This window comes from Hypanus sabinus, chromosome 8, assembly GCF_030144855.1.
Source record: "Hypanus sabinus isolate sHypSab1 chromosome 8, sHypSab1.hap1, whole genome shotgun sequence".
NCBI classification, from domain to species: Eukaryota; Metazoa; Chordata; class Chondrichthyes; order Myliobatiformes; family Dasyatidae; genus Hypanus; species Hypanus sabinus.
The window spans coordinates 30,369,298-30,384,553 of NC_082713.1; the positions used below are offsets into that span (position 1 = coordinate 30,369,298).

Here is a 15,256-nt window from a genome sequence, read left to right on the forward strand (position 1 = left end):
TAAGACCCAACCACAGCCATCCTGAATCTGATCCAAAGCCCAAAGTTTTAATTTGACCTGGAGACATTGGATATTATTGCTCCCAAACTCTGACACCAAGTCAGAGTTGACATCCACAACCAAAGAAAGGCAATCTAGGCCTAGGTGGATTTCCTTATTTACAACCTTCACAAGCCGCCCCCTCCCATGAGCAGGCATCTCATTTTCACCATGGCACTAGGCTAAACTTGATAACCAGTGAGGAGGCAATCCCTCACATCTAGAAATAAAAATCGCACTGCCATTCCCTGGACAACCAGACAATAATTTGATTCAATGGCAGCAAATGAGCTGCATAAAGTACTGGACTACATCAGGATAGCCCCACCCAATTTAATTTGAACCCAACATGAGAAAGTCCGCAGATGCTGGAAATCCAAGACAACACACACAAATTGCTGGAGGAACTCAGCAGGCCAGGCAGCATCCATGGAAAAGAGTAAAGAGTCAACGCTTCAGGCTGGGACCCTTCATCAGGATTCCAGCATTGTGCGTGTGTTGCTTTGGATTTCCAGCATTTGAAGATTTTCTCCTGTCTGTGCTGCTGCCACTGCTACAACAACAACAACATCATCGTCTCGTTGAGGGATGGCTACCCTGAAAAAGTTTAAATCTTCCTTTTCAGTTCCGATGAAGGGTCTCGGCCTGAAATGTTGACTGTTTACTCTCTTCCATAGATGCTGCCTGGTCTGCTGAGTTCCCCCAGTATTTTGTGTGAACCTGAATACTTCAGCAGAATATTTTGGAATTACACAAAAAGCTTGTATCACAGGTATCATTATGAGACCTGCAAACTGTTGTAAAGCTAAAGAGCCATGAGTATTCTTCAGAACAGGACGTCTGCTATGGCCTATATGTTATTGTAGATCTTCCAAATCCAGCTGACTCTTAAATGCCCTCTAAGATGGCCTAGCAAGACACTCTGTTCAATTAAAAAGGTATAAAAATACTTTTTTGTCAGTAATGTTCATAAGCTATGAATAATAATAAAAAAAACCAGAAAGCACCACTTTGAACATTTAGTTTCAGGGCCCACATTCCACAGAGATTTCTTAAAGATAAGCTATCACATCTTAAAGTAAACATGGTCTCAAACAGAAATATAAGTTTAGCTAATGCTGACATGGCACAGAAGTGTTTCATAAACATGTCAAGTTTACTCCTCCAGGCACTTAACATTGTTGCATTAATAGTAGCTCCTACAAATCTTTTATTGGGGAGAGTGTGTGATGGAGGCAAACAGCCACATCAATTAACCCTATCACAAAATCCAGCACAATTGGCCAATAATTTTTATCCACTTTATATCAAATCCCTTACGTCTCAACAACCCCGCCAACAATAGCTGGATGAACACGGATCAAGAATGAATGTTGCATCTTGCGATCAGATATAATCCATCAAACCATTAGGAATTCTTCTGCACAGATTTAAATTTGAAGAGAGTATTATCAAATAACAGAAACAACATCCAAATTTACAGTACCGTGCAAAAGTCTTTGGGGTAGAGGGGGGAGTGGGGAGGGAGAGGGAGAGGGGGAGAGAGGGGGAGAGGGAGAGGGAGGGAGAGAGGGAGGGAGAGGGAGAGGGAGAGGGAGAGGGAGAGAGAGAGAGAGAGAGAGAGAGAGGTGGGGAGAGGGAGAAGGAGCGAGAGAGCCTAAGACTTTTGCACAGTACTGTAGTAACTTCATGTTTTGCAAATTTCATGACACCCAGTATGTGAGTGATGATAAACCTGATTCTGATATGGGTTTCTATTGTTAACTGAGAGTGGGAAGGGGGCAGAGAGAGGGAAATCATGGTTGGGAAAAGGGGAAGGGAGGGGAGGGATCGGGAAACACTAAACGTCCTGTAATGATCAATAAACCAGTGGATTCAAGTGACCTTGCCAGATGTCTCAGAGCTGGGTGTGTCTGTGTCTGTGCCTCCCCGTGCCTAGCACTTTTCTGCCATCTGTCCCACACCCCTCCCTCACCATCCCCAACATCCTTTGCTCCCATCAGATTTACAGCCTCACTCCCCGCTCCATGTAGACGAATACAGTACTGTACTGTGCATTAGTATATATATGTGCACCTGAGACTTTTGCACAGTACTCTACCACAGACTGCGAACTGAATGCCAGCTGGTGAATTTAGTAATAAATCTCACACATCAGAACTATTGACATTTTACAGGGCAATACCACTCAGCAAAGCATTAACAGTAACATTGTGAAATTAAACATCTTATCTAACATTCGATCCAGAATCAAATGCTATTTCTTCATTTCACAAATCTACAATTTTTACTTTTTCTTAATCCAAATATTTTCTAGGCTTTCTGTAAAATAATTTCTTTGGGACAAAAGACAAAGCCTTTTGGCTTCCCTATAACTCTGTACTAACGTGTGCAAAAGTGACTGCAGAAGATGCAATATGCAATCAGATTATTTCCAAAGTAACAGGTGTGTTGCTTTTTTCTTTTCCCCCAGTCAGGATTTACATGGACTTAGAAGATCCGTATTGTAAAAGCTGGTCTATTATAGGGGATACAATATCCAAATGATAATTTTCAAGATAGGAACAAGAATGAGAAATTAAATTTTTTAAAACCTGGGTAACTGAGAACCAAAGCAGCTCAAGAGGAACCAGGAAAAGAGCAGAGTGGGAACTAAGAGAAAGTGACATCCTGGTGAGTTACTTCAGAGAAACAAAGAAGGAAAGCTGGCCAAGCAAGTGTTGACTATTCATGCCAGCTGGGTTATATAACCTGGTGTTTCAGCAACAGATAGATTAAGGAGAGGTTTGATACCAAGGGCTCTCCTGAGGACTGATTGTTTCAAGATTGGGGAGAAGAGGGGAGGTGAAAACGGCAGTGGGTTGGACAAGGAGGAGAAATCAGATTTGAAGAAAGGGGGAGAAAGATCCAGAGCGACACTGAAATGCAAACACTATTGGAACTTGTTGTCAACAAATTAGAGAGAGTACAGAGGAAATTTACTAGGATGTTACCTGGGTTCCAGCACCTAAATTACAGAGACAGGTTGAACAAGTTAGGTCTTTATTCTTTGGAGCATAGAAGGTTGAGAGGGGACTTGATAGAGGTATTTAAAATTATGAGGGGGTAGATAGAGTTGACATGGATAGGCTTTTTCCATTGAGAGTAGGGGAGATTCAAACAAGAGAACAGGAGTTGAGAGTTAAGGGGCAAAAGTTTAGGGATAACACAAGGGAGAACTTCTTTACTCAGAGAGTGGTATCTGTGTGGAATGAGCCTCCAGTAGAAGTGGTAGAGGCAGGTTTGATTTTGTCATTTAAAAAAATATTGGATAGGTATTATGGACAGGAAATGAATGGAGGGTTATGGGCTGAGTGCAAGTAGGTGGGACTACGTGAGAGTAAGCATTTGGCGCGGACTAGAAGGTCCGACATGGCCTGTTTCCATGCTGTAATTGTTATATGGTTAATGATCTTTGACATTTAAAAAGGAAGCAGTCATCTTCTGCAGTTTAAATGGGCTTTCAGCCCTTGCAGGTTTTTTTGAAAGAGCATTACAAGTTATCCAAAGCCCATCCTCTAAGTATACTGTATGCTTTTGAAACCAATCTTAAAATGATTGGATTGTATCGGAAATCATGTGTTCTAAATGGCTTCCAGTGTTTGTGATGTCATTGAGTCTCTGTGGTGTTATTGCAGCTAAATTCATCTAAGTAATTAGAGAGTATTCCATTATATTCCTGACTTGCATCTTGTGGGTGGTGGAGACATGTTATGGAATCAGGCTGTGAGCCATTTATCACAGAACACCCAGCTACTGATCTGCTCCATTCGTGTGGTTAGGCCAGATGGGCTTTGACATGCTTATCCCAGCAACGTTAGTGATGCTGATACCAAATGGCAAAAAGTTATAGCCTGCCCCTCCTGCAGGAGGCGGCACCATCTGCCACCTGTAAGGTTGAAAAGTAACTTGCCAATGTCATAGTCTGGGAGGATTTAGCTAACTCCTTCTTTCTACCCGCCCCCACCTCCAAGCAAGAGGAGTTTCAAATTTATAAATGTGTGCTTTGAAAGAGTATCTTTAAGCTTCTGAACGTCAACATCGCAGAGGATCTGTTCTGGGCCCAACAATTTGGCGCAATCACAAAAGGAGACATGTCAGCAGTTCTTCTTCTATAGGAGTTTGAGGAGATCTGTTATGTCACTAAATACTCCAGCAATTTTCTGTACAGTATTTATTTAGCTGTAGAGCATTGAGTAAGCCCTTCTTGCCCTTAGAGCTGCGCTGACCCAGCAATGCCTGACAGCCCCAAATTTGACCCTAACCTAACCACGGGACAATGACCAATTAAACTACCCAGCACATCTTTGGACTGCAGGAGGAACTGGAGCACCCAGGGAAAATCCAAGCACTCCATGGGGAGGATGTACGGATGACACTGGAATTAACCCTGAACTCCATTGCCAGAGCTGTAACTATGATGTTGGAGAACATTTTGACTGGTTGCATCACAGTCTGGCATGCAGGCTCCATTCTGCAGAATATTGATTTTGTTTAGCTTTTTAAAAAAAAACTGTTTACTGTTCTTTAAAGTAATTGTTTTGATACTTAGAAATTTTTCATTTCATTATTTTTAAAGCATCTGTGCTTTACAAATTAAAAAAAATATATCCAAGACTTTTGCACTGTACTGCTGCTGGAAAGCAACAAATTTTACATCATAAGACAATGATAATAATCTTGATCCTGAATTTTTTTAAAAACTTTACAAAAATGGCCACAGGCATGAAAAATATTCCCTGATACACTAGATGTTAAGACTACAGACTCCCCTCCACTTCTCTTGGACAAATCCAAACGCTGTTCCGGCCACTGAAGAAATTTGTGAACAAGACAGCCCAGTGCTTATGCATCTTCATTTATTCAGCAGTCACTGCAGTCTAGCTCCAGTAAAACCAATAACCGTACACTTATTCTGTGATATTCACAGAGCACTGCTGCTTCAACAATGCAGCAGTTAAGCTGATTACACAGAAAACAGACAACATCAAAACTATTTTGGAATAACAGACAAGTTTGTAATGGTATCGAGGTCTTCAGTGCTCAGATAAACAATTATACTTTGAACAGTCTAAAGCACGAGGCGTGAAACTCCAGGTGTCTGTGCGCAGCAAGGAACTTAAATGTGTTCATTTGTTCTTAGACGTTGCTGAGAGCATCAACTCCTGGAAGAACTTTACCTATAAATGAAAAACAAAAGAGGTTGAAAAAAAATGGGACAAGTCAGGAGGATTTCCAGAAATACTTCTTAAAACTTGCCAAATAAAATTTCAGTATTAATGTTGCAAAGAATATCTACATGTTACATTCCTTATTTTCATAGATAATGAAATATTTGTCAATGTACAGTACTGTGCAAAAGTCTTGAACATTCATCCATATATCTAAGGTGCCTGACTTTTGCACAGTACTGCATTTGCACTTATGAGATGCATGGGTATACCTAATAAAGTGGCCACTGAGTGCATTTGTTTTGTAAAAAGTGTGTATAATTTACTGTTTTTTTGCATATATACATATTTTAGGTAAGAATTCTCAAAGTGAAGGGGTTTTACACTTTTAATATGAAACCTCAACATTAAAATCACAAGAGCAGCATAAACTACTTTAACTTCTGATAATTTATTCCCCACTCCTTCTCTCTTTAACCATTCTTCCTCTGACTCCCATCTTGTCCTTTCTCCTCACCTTCCCATCAATTCCCCCAATGCTCCTCTATCTCTTATAATCCACCGTCCTCTCCTATTAGATTCCTTCTTCAGCCCAACTATCCCTCCCACTGTCTGATTTCTCCACCCTCCCCTTTATCTTGTTTCACCTATCACCTGCCAACTTGTACTCATTCTCCTCCCCCCGCCCTTTCCAGCCTTGATGAATGGTCTCAGTCCAAAACATCAACTATTTCTTCCTTTTCATATATGCAGTCTGACCTGCAGAGTTGCTCTGGATTTCCAGCATCTGCAGAATGTTTTCAAACTACTTTTAAGTTCTTTTTGATGACCCATCAGTAATTACTATAGGATTTCAGGACCAAAAGTAACTTGCTGAAATTTGTAGGAGCTTTCAAAACTATGAAGGATCATGCAATTAAAAAAAAACTCAGAATAATTCTGTTAACTACTTGTCTCATAATCCGATGGTAGGGAGCCAGATACTTCTCAGAAAAATATTCAGACTGCTTTTGTGAAAACTAGCTTTAAGTCCTCAACAGAATGAAGTGAAAGTTTGTCCTGTTGCAGAATGCAGTGTGCAGACATTAGAAAGAGTATCACTTTGAAAGATGTAATTATCATAAAGGATGAAATTAGTTCTGTTTTTGTACAGTTTTTAAACCATATCAGTGCAAAGCCAGATCTAAAGGAACTTTCTTTGGTTAGTCACATAAAACATAAAGGTGGGCATTCATAATGTTGAGAGCTTTTGAATGGTTTGACAATTATGAAAACTTATGTCAAAAGAGACAACAAAGAAAGAATACCTTCGAGCAGTTCTAAACTGGCTCCACCTCCAGTACTAACATGACTGACTTTATCTTCAGTGTTCCACTTGGCACAACAAGTGGCTGTGTCCCCACCACCTGCAAAGTTGAAGGGTTTTAAACAGATAAATGTAATTTCTTACAGTTATTAAACCTTATTAAAGCATGTAATAATGAACAAATAGTCCAATTTTTTTTAAAACATTCAAGAAACAATATATATTCACAAGTTCTATAAGCTCTAATTGCCTTTTAACACCTTCCTATCCTTCACAGCCAGGTGCCGAGTCCAAATCAAGATAGAATTCCAATACAAAATGTAGGAAGCACTTTTTTCTAAGATTAATTTTGATATCCTCTTAATTTTTATATGATTCCTTTTAGACTAAGAGCCAGCTTCTTTTCTAAATACATAGAACAGTACAGGTGAAGATGTAGATTTAGCTTTGTCACATCCCAGCCCTTTAGCCAACCATGTCTGCTCCGACCAGAATGCCAATCTAAACTAATTATTCTACCTGCACGTGGTTTGCATCTTTCTATTCCATGCCTGTTCACACAACAGTTTAAATGCCTCTTAAATGTTACTATCTATCACATTCCACTAGCATCACAGCTTAACAAACAGTGATGGCATAACCAGTCCAATTGGATCTGTGAAAAGTTAATTTGATGACAAAAAAAGCATAGAGTTTAATTTAAATTGTATCATTTGTTCATTTGAAGATCTTTGCTAGGGACTTCTTGATTTTGCAAGCTCCTATGTCCTTTGAATACCCTTTTGAAGTGGACAGTATTTTTCCCACCAAGAGACTACCTCAGAACATTCTGCTGAAGACCCAGATTTAGCATTGCTGGACTCTCGCCTCTTCGAGAGGCCTGCCTAACAGACTACTACCAATACCTGCTAGATTTCCAATTTTCACGAAGGTGCTAAGTCACATTGGTGTCAAAAGGAGGAACTTGCAATCAATCGCTCCACACAAAATATTATGGCAATGGGCATGAAACAGAATTACAAATTATTTAAGATATAACAAGACAATGGAATAGACTATGACACATATTATAACCTTAAGAATCAGAGTTACACAACATGGAACCAGACCCTTCAGCTCAACTGCCCTTGCCAATCAAAATGTTCATCTACATATTGCTGATTTGGCTCATATCCTTTCTTATCCACGTATCTATTAAAAACTGCTTTTAAATGCTGTGTTTGTACCCGTCTCTACCACCTCCTCCAGCAGCTTGATCCTTATACCCACCACCCACTTTGTGGAAAAACTTGCCACTCAGATCTCCAACATTGGTTACATTATTCAAATTACATAATTCAACAACTATTTATATTTTCTGAATCAATTACAATCATAGTATTCCCATGGCTCAGCCAGAAAGACTGAACATTTTCAGTGATTTAACTTAACTCAGACATCACATGAACGCACAATGAAGTTGGACTGGGATAAAGAGCAGAAGATACCCTCAGTTCTACTCCTGTCTGCCCAACGATCTCCGAGGAACTACAACTTTTTGGATATTAGGAAGATAAAGGCGGCCAGCTCTATTACGATTCACCAATTTTAGTATATGGTCTAAAAATATTCACCACCCATAACACCACACTTGTTATGCATTCTCAAAATACAGGGATACAACTCCTTTTGAAAGCTATTGAAAAACAGTAATAAATTGTTAAGTAGCCTGAAGAATTTATTCCAATTAATCAACACAAAATTCTGTACAGTAAATATCAAATATTGTGATAAGGTAAATATTGTGAAGTACCTTCAATTGCAACACTTGATATTCAACTTCACTGTTACATTAAGTTTTGCAAAATTTAACTATATTACTTGAAAACCTAAATATTAATTTGTAAAAGCTAGTCAACAGTTTAGAGAAACAGCCCATTTTTATTTATAAAGACTTCAAAACGATATGATTTCTTTTTTTCAGATTTAAGGAACTTATAAGTTCTACTCTACTTACCAATAATAGAAACGGTACCCTGCTTGGTGACTTCCACAACTTTATCCATAACAGCTTTGGTGCCTTTGGCAAATTTGTCCCATTCAAACACACCTACGGGACCATTCCACACAATGAGCTTGGCCCTTCCCACAGCAGCAGCAAATTTCTTAACACTCTCAGGACCACAGTCTAGACCCTTGGTAGGAAAAGAAATAAAAATCATACCCTGATTTACCAAAATAGATATGGTGCATATCATTCATTCACAAGTAAAGGAAGGAACACAACACAGTGTTACAGTGAAAATTCACTTTTTCTGGTGAAGGGTCTTTGTCTGAAATATTAACTGTTTCCAAATGCTACCTGACCTGCTGATTAGCATTTCCTTTTATCTAAGATGACAGCTATTTTCCATATAATACACTTCATAGTTCAAGAATTAATTTGGTATGCAATTTGTTTTAAATATATGTTCAGCTTAGGAACAGGCCCTTCAGCATACAATGCGTGCACCAAATACAAAGCTGAATTAAACAAATACCCTTCTGCCTGCACTTGATCCTTAGTTCCTATATCTTCAAATGTCCAACAGTCTCTTAAATGCCACTCTTATTTGCTTCCACCTGTGCCCTATTCACCTACCACTGAGTGTAAAATAACTTGCCTCACACATTCAAGTTTTTCCCTCTTACCCTAAATGCATATCTTCTTGTACTTGACATTTTTCTCCTGAGAAAGATTCTGACTCTATACCCTATCTAGGTCTCTCATAATCTTATGAACTTCTTTCGGGTCTCGCCTCAACCTCTGTCACACCAGAAAAAACAACCTTACTTTATCTAACCTCTCCTTATAGCTTTTATCCTGTCATCCTGACAGTATCCTAGTAAACTTCTTCTGCACCCTTTCTGAAGCTTCCACACTCTTCCTGTAATGGGACAACCAGAACTCTCAATACTCCAAATGTGGCCTAACATTTTACACTGCTGCAGCATGACTTCCTGACTCTCATACACAGTGCCCTGACTGATAAAAGGCTATCATGCCATACAACTTCTTTACCATCCAATCTACTTTATGGCCACTTTCAATGAGCTACAGACTTGGACCTCAAGAATCCTCTTGACATCAAAGCTGTTAAAGGTTCTAACATTAACTGCATACTTTCCCCCAACAACAGACCTCCCAAAGCATAATACTTCACAATTACTTGGATAAAACTCCACCTGCTATTTCTCAGCTCATATCTGTAATTAATCTATATTGTCCCTTATCCTTTGACAGTCCTCTACATTGTAAACTACTCAACAAACCTTTGTATCATCTAAATTTCTATCCATGTCGTTTATATGCATCACAAATAACAGAAGTCCCAGTACTAATTCCCACAGACTAGCTCTGGTTACGGACCTCAGTGAGTATAACCTCCTTTCACCATTGCCCTCTGCCCTCTATGGGCAAGACAAATTCTTCATCCAAACTGCCAAGTCATAATGTATCTTATGCTTCTGGATCAACCTACCCTGAGGGACCCTGCCTTATTGAAATCCATGTGGACACCATCTACTGTCCTACCCTCAATCACTTTCGCCAACTCCTCAATCAAATCTGTAAGACACAACATGCACTGCAGAAAACCTTGCTGATGGCCTCTAATCAGGGCTCATTCATAAATCCTATCCCTAAGAATTTTCTCTAATAGTTTCCCTACCACAAATAGGAGTCTCATCTGCCTACAATTTCCTGGAATACCCTTATATGCCTGCTTGAAAAAAGGAACAACAGCGGCTATTCTCCAATTTTCCAGGACCTCACTTATTGCTGGAGAGGATACAAAAGGTCCCTCCAATTTCTCCTCTTACGATAATCTGACATCCTATTATGTCCGAGGGATTTATCCACCTTGACCCTTTTCAAAAGATTCAGGAACTACCTCCTTCTTGAAGCCCTAGCATATTAGCATGCTCCACACTGTTCTCACCATCTTCTACGTCCTTGTCCTAAGCCCTCCCAGCCCAACAATCCAGAGCCACCAGATTACACCCACATGACAATTCACCTACTGACCTACACACCTTTGGAATGTGGAAGCCGGAGCTTCTGCAGGAAACCCACCCAATCATGGGAAGAATGTACAAATTCCTTACAGACAGTGACGGGATTTGAACAAGCGTCATGTGTCGCTGGTGTTGTAAAGTGATGAGCTACCTGCTACACCACAGTGGCACCCCATATCTACTGCTATCTATATATTCCTCATGTGCTCTCTCTGCTTTTATAATCATAACCTATCTCATCATCCAAGGTTCCACTACCCTGTCATCCTTGTCTTTCCTCTTTACTGGAACATGTCAGATGTGGACTTGCCCAACAGCAATTGCTCAGAATGACGTACCCCTACCTCCTGTCATCATTTGTCCTTCCCAATTTAGTACTTTGCCACAAGGTCAAGACTTATTCTTATAACTATCTTAAAATTTAACGAGTCGTGATCACTCTTCCCAATATGATCTCCCACTGGAAGATTAGCCACCCTTCCTGGCTCATTTTCTGAAACCAAGGTCCAGTATGGTCTCTCCTCTATCCATTACAGTTTCAAAAAACTCACTTGAATGCACTGAAGAAATTCAGTCCCATCTCAGCCTCTTGCATTAAGGAAATCACAGTCAATATTGAGGAAGTTAAAGTCTACCACTGTGATAACTTCATTGCTTTTATATCCTTCCATAACCTATCTACACTACAGCATAATTCACCTGAGTGACTGTCCCCTAGAGTTTTTGAGCTCTACCTACTGTATTTTGCCTGAATGGATGAGCCCATCAGTATGTCCTGAGTGTGGCTGTAACAATCCCTCTGATTGGAAATACAACCCCTTCAACTTTTACCTATCTCATCTAAAATATTGAAACTCTTTACTCATCTTGCTGCATGGAGGCTGTAAAGTGTATTATTATAATAATGTGGAGCCTGTAACAATCCACAGTACTAACTTACCATCCAGTTTGCAGGAATGCCTGATGCTACTGTAGCTGCTCCAACACTGGCATTTTCATCAAATTTATCAGCCGTTACAAAATCTTCAGGCAATGTGATGGTAACTGAATTAGCTTTAGCTTTGGCCATCAGGTCATTGATTATTTTTGAACCTTCCTCATCATAAAGGGAATTGCCAATCTAAAAAAGGAAAATAAAGTGACAAAATCTTCACACTATGCCCTTACTGTCGTGAACAGAGATTTTAATTACTCTCATCTCCGTGTACAGAAAATGCCACATGATACTATTGAACAGCATTACTGAATAAATGATGTTATTTTCAATTTACAAAAAAAATGTACAAAAGTAAGTGTACTTTCACCATAATCAATATCAAGAAAAATATCACAGTGCAAATCCATCAGGACTGTATAGAAACATATGATATTTTAGGTCAGAACAGAAATGAAAGATTTCATATTTTAAGATAACTCTTACTCCCCAAAATAGTGCCTATTTTCACACCTAGAAATCAAGCTGTTATCATTTCTAGTCTCCAGGTCAGACCCATAGATAATGTATTATTATTAGAATAGAAACCACATAAATAAGTTTTAAAAAAAGTGAACCAAGATAAATTTTATCTTCTCAAAAATAAGTACTGATAAACTAGGGCAAGAACACCAGGGTATACAGTGGGGGTTTGGGGAATCTCCGAGGTCCTGATGGCAGCAGCAGAAATGTATAATTCAGAGCCAAAGAGAAAGGGGATGGAACTGCATCTTAAAAAAAAAATCAGACTGTGCAGTGAATAACGGAGAGCAGTAATGAATAAGGAGAGTTCAAACACAAAGAAAAATACATGAAGTAGATTTGAGCAAAATCTTGTTTATTCAGTTTTATTGACTGGTGGACAGTCTTCACCCATTTGCAATAAATAGTACAAGTCATGTTTATTTATCTGTTCCACAAAGAAAAGCATGCACAATGTACATGATTTCATTTCTGAAGACTTGCAGCTAGCTTAATTGAACAGCTTTGTATTGTGACAACTTTTATATAAAAAAAAGGAGAGATTTAAGAGTTTCAGTAGGGCAAAAAAGGAAAATCAATATCCAGCTTCAGGACAGTCAGCTAGGAAACAGTACAGATCAATGCAAAAGTAATGAGAGTTTTCATTTCTTGCAATGTAATGAAACTCATTACGTGAAAAGACACAATAGAAACTTCCTGAATTGCATGTACATTACAAACCTATGATAATAGAGGGTAGTTGTGGATGAGGGTGCAACTCAACTAGTTAAAGATTTATTCACTGCAAATGACTCTAACAAGGAAAATGTAATCTACAGTACTGTGCAAAAGATATAGGGTGCCCAAGACTTTTGCACAGTACCATATATTGTCTTTCCAGTTACCAAATATCACTTGAGACTGCTGAGCTAATACAAAGCTAAGTACTCTTATTTCTGTTTCCCAACCACCTTCATATTTTAATCAATATAAAATACTGTGCAAATGTCTTAGGCACTTGGCTATACATGTGCCCAAGACTTCTGCGCAGTACTGTATGTACCAAAGCCCAAAAATTGGTGGTGAGAGCCAGAAATGGCAAGAACAATTGTTTTAACAAAATACCCATCTTTGAATTAAAAATAAATGAAAGATTGTTGCACAAAATCCATTATTTAACTTAGCGAAAGGAAGAACCATACAACAATTCTGTAGTCAAGCATACCTCCATTTTATTAATGACCTTCAGGAATGTAAATGCCATGCCTCCTCCAATAATCATTTCATTCACCTTATCTAGCAAGTTATTGATCAGTTGAATCTTGTCCTGGACTTTAGCCCTATTGAACAGTAACAGAAGCAGCTACTTGAGTTGCATAATTTAAGTTTTATGTTATTACATTAAACTTCTTCTTAAACAAATAAGCAGTGCTGAAAAGTGATATCACCTTGAATGAACAAGAAAACTTCCGCTAGGATAAAATTTAATTGATTCAAACAAACTCTTAATTAACACATTATTGAAAACATGTTTTAATTGGAGTAAGTATTTTTAAATCTTCCACCAGGAAACACAAAGTGATATGGCAAGTTTATCCAAAAACATGCAATTTTAATTAAAACTTCTAAGGATGTCAGTTTTTCACTGCACCGATTATGGTTGTAACTCTTACGTACGTTTATATAGTCTAAGTAAGTGCATTAAAAGCATTTCTCTAATGCATATTATTCTACCAGTTGGAATGCATACGATACATCCCACTCATAAATTCCAATGGCACTCCTTGAACTGACATTGAAGTCATCTTCAGAGGGCCGGTGGTTCATAGGAAGTTTTTCTTCTGCACAACACTGACCCCAGGTGACAGTAATACTATATTGCAATCTGCTTCTCAGACATTCTTGCAGGAATATTGCACTTTAAGCTTTAATATTGCATATTTATGTATGGCTGCATTTCTTGCACAAGGCAAGTTATATATATATGTTATACTTTGATGTCCATTGTAGAGAATTATCTATGTCAACTATGAAGCAAGAATTCAAAATATTACTTTAATTATACTATAAACAGGCCAATACAGTTCTTCACTTTACAACACACACCATAAAGACTGGTAACTTTGTTCCTTCCTAAATCAAATCAATCTTAAGAGATTCAAGGTTGAATCAACATTTCTGCAGCCTGATTATGGAACAGTGCTATGGTTTTCAATTGTATTTCAAAGGTAGGATACACGCCAAAAAGCACACAAAGCAGCTATGCTAGTTGTTCTGAAAGTTTTTCGATAACAAGTACAGAATAGCTGGACAGTTTTGGTACTTACCCTCCCAGAATGGCAAGGAAAGGTCTCTCAGGCTTTTCCAGAGCTTTTGCAAAATACTCAAGCTCCTTCTTCATCAAGAATCCAGCAGCTTTCTGTGGCAAATGGACACCGACCATGGAACTAATACAAAACCACAATTAACAAAAGGGTAAATCTCCTATAGTCAAAGGAACAATAGTAAATAAGATAGGAAAAAGTAGTTTGCATATAATGGGTTAGGATCTCTGGGTTCAACACATGGTTAAGGATTTATATCTATTTCTGAATATATAAAAGATTTCTATTGACTAAATGCAGAATAATCCATCTTTTGTGTAAATCCATAATATTACCCATTTATAAAATTCAAAATTCATTTGGCATTTAAAATCTACCATCACTTAAAAATTATAAATCTAAAATTGTTCAGCTCTATGTTTACTTCCATTCATGATATTACTTATCAAGGCATGTTACCTCACACTTAGCTACAAGTAAGTTCACATTCACCACACATCTTGCCATTATACTTACATATGGCTTCTTAAAAGTTCTTTTAAAGAAACAAATCTACCAAAACATCTTGTATGAAATAAACATATAGCACTGTGCAAAAGTCTTAGGCACATATATAGCTAGAGAGCCAAAGACTTTTGCACAGTACTGTATTTGTCAATATGGAGCAGAGAGCGAGTTTGTAAATCTAGCGGGAGCAAAGGATGTTGGGAATGGTGAGGGTGGAGTGCCGTGGGTGCAAAAACACCCAGCCCTGAGGCACCAGGTAAGGTCATTTGATGCTAAACAATTAGTTTATTTATCATTACAGAATGTCCTTCAGTTGCTTCCCGCTCCCTCCCTTCTCCCTTCCCCTTTCCTCAACCATGATTCTCCTCTCCCTGTCCCCCTACCTACTCTCAGTCTACAA

At 38.6% G+C, this 15,256-nt stretch overlaps 1 protein-coding gene across 1 annotated transcript in view; it reads right to left on the bottom strand.

Annotated features, from left to right (window-relative positions):
* Positions 1 to 4,920: 4,920 nt before the first annotated feature.
* The window catches only part of pgk1 (phosphoglycerate kinase 1), a 29,603-nt gene continuing 19,267 nt past the window's right edge, over positions 4,921 to 15,256 (bottom strand). Inside the window, exons 6-11 of the mRNA XM_059976895.1 lie at positions 14,353 to 14,472; positions 13,251 to 13,365; positions 11,531 to 11,710; positions 8,552 to 8,729; positions 6,557 to 6,655; positions 4,921 to 5,258 (exon numbers count right to left, since the gene is read on the bottom strand). Coding sequence (XP_059832878.1) covers positions 5,218 to 5,258; positions 6,557 to 6,655; positions 8,552 to 8,729; positions 11,531 to 11,710; positions 13,251 to 13,365; positions 14,353 to 14,472 — 733 coding nt within the window. The 3' untranslated portion in view covers positions 4,921 to 5,217. The remainder of the gene's footprint in view (positions 5,259 to 6,556; positions 6,656 to 8,551; positions 8,730 to 11,530; positions 11,711 to 13,250; positions 13,366 to 14,352; positions 14,473 to 15,256) is intronic.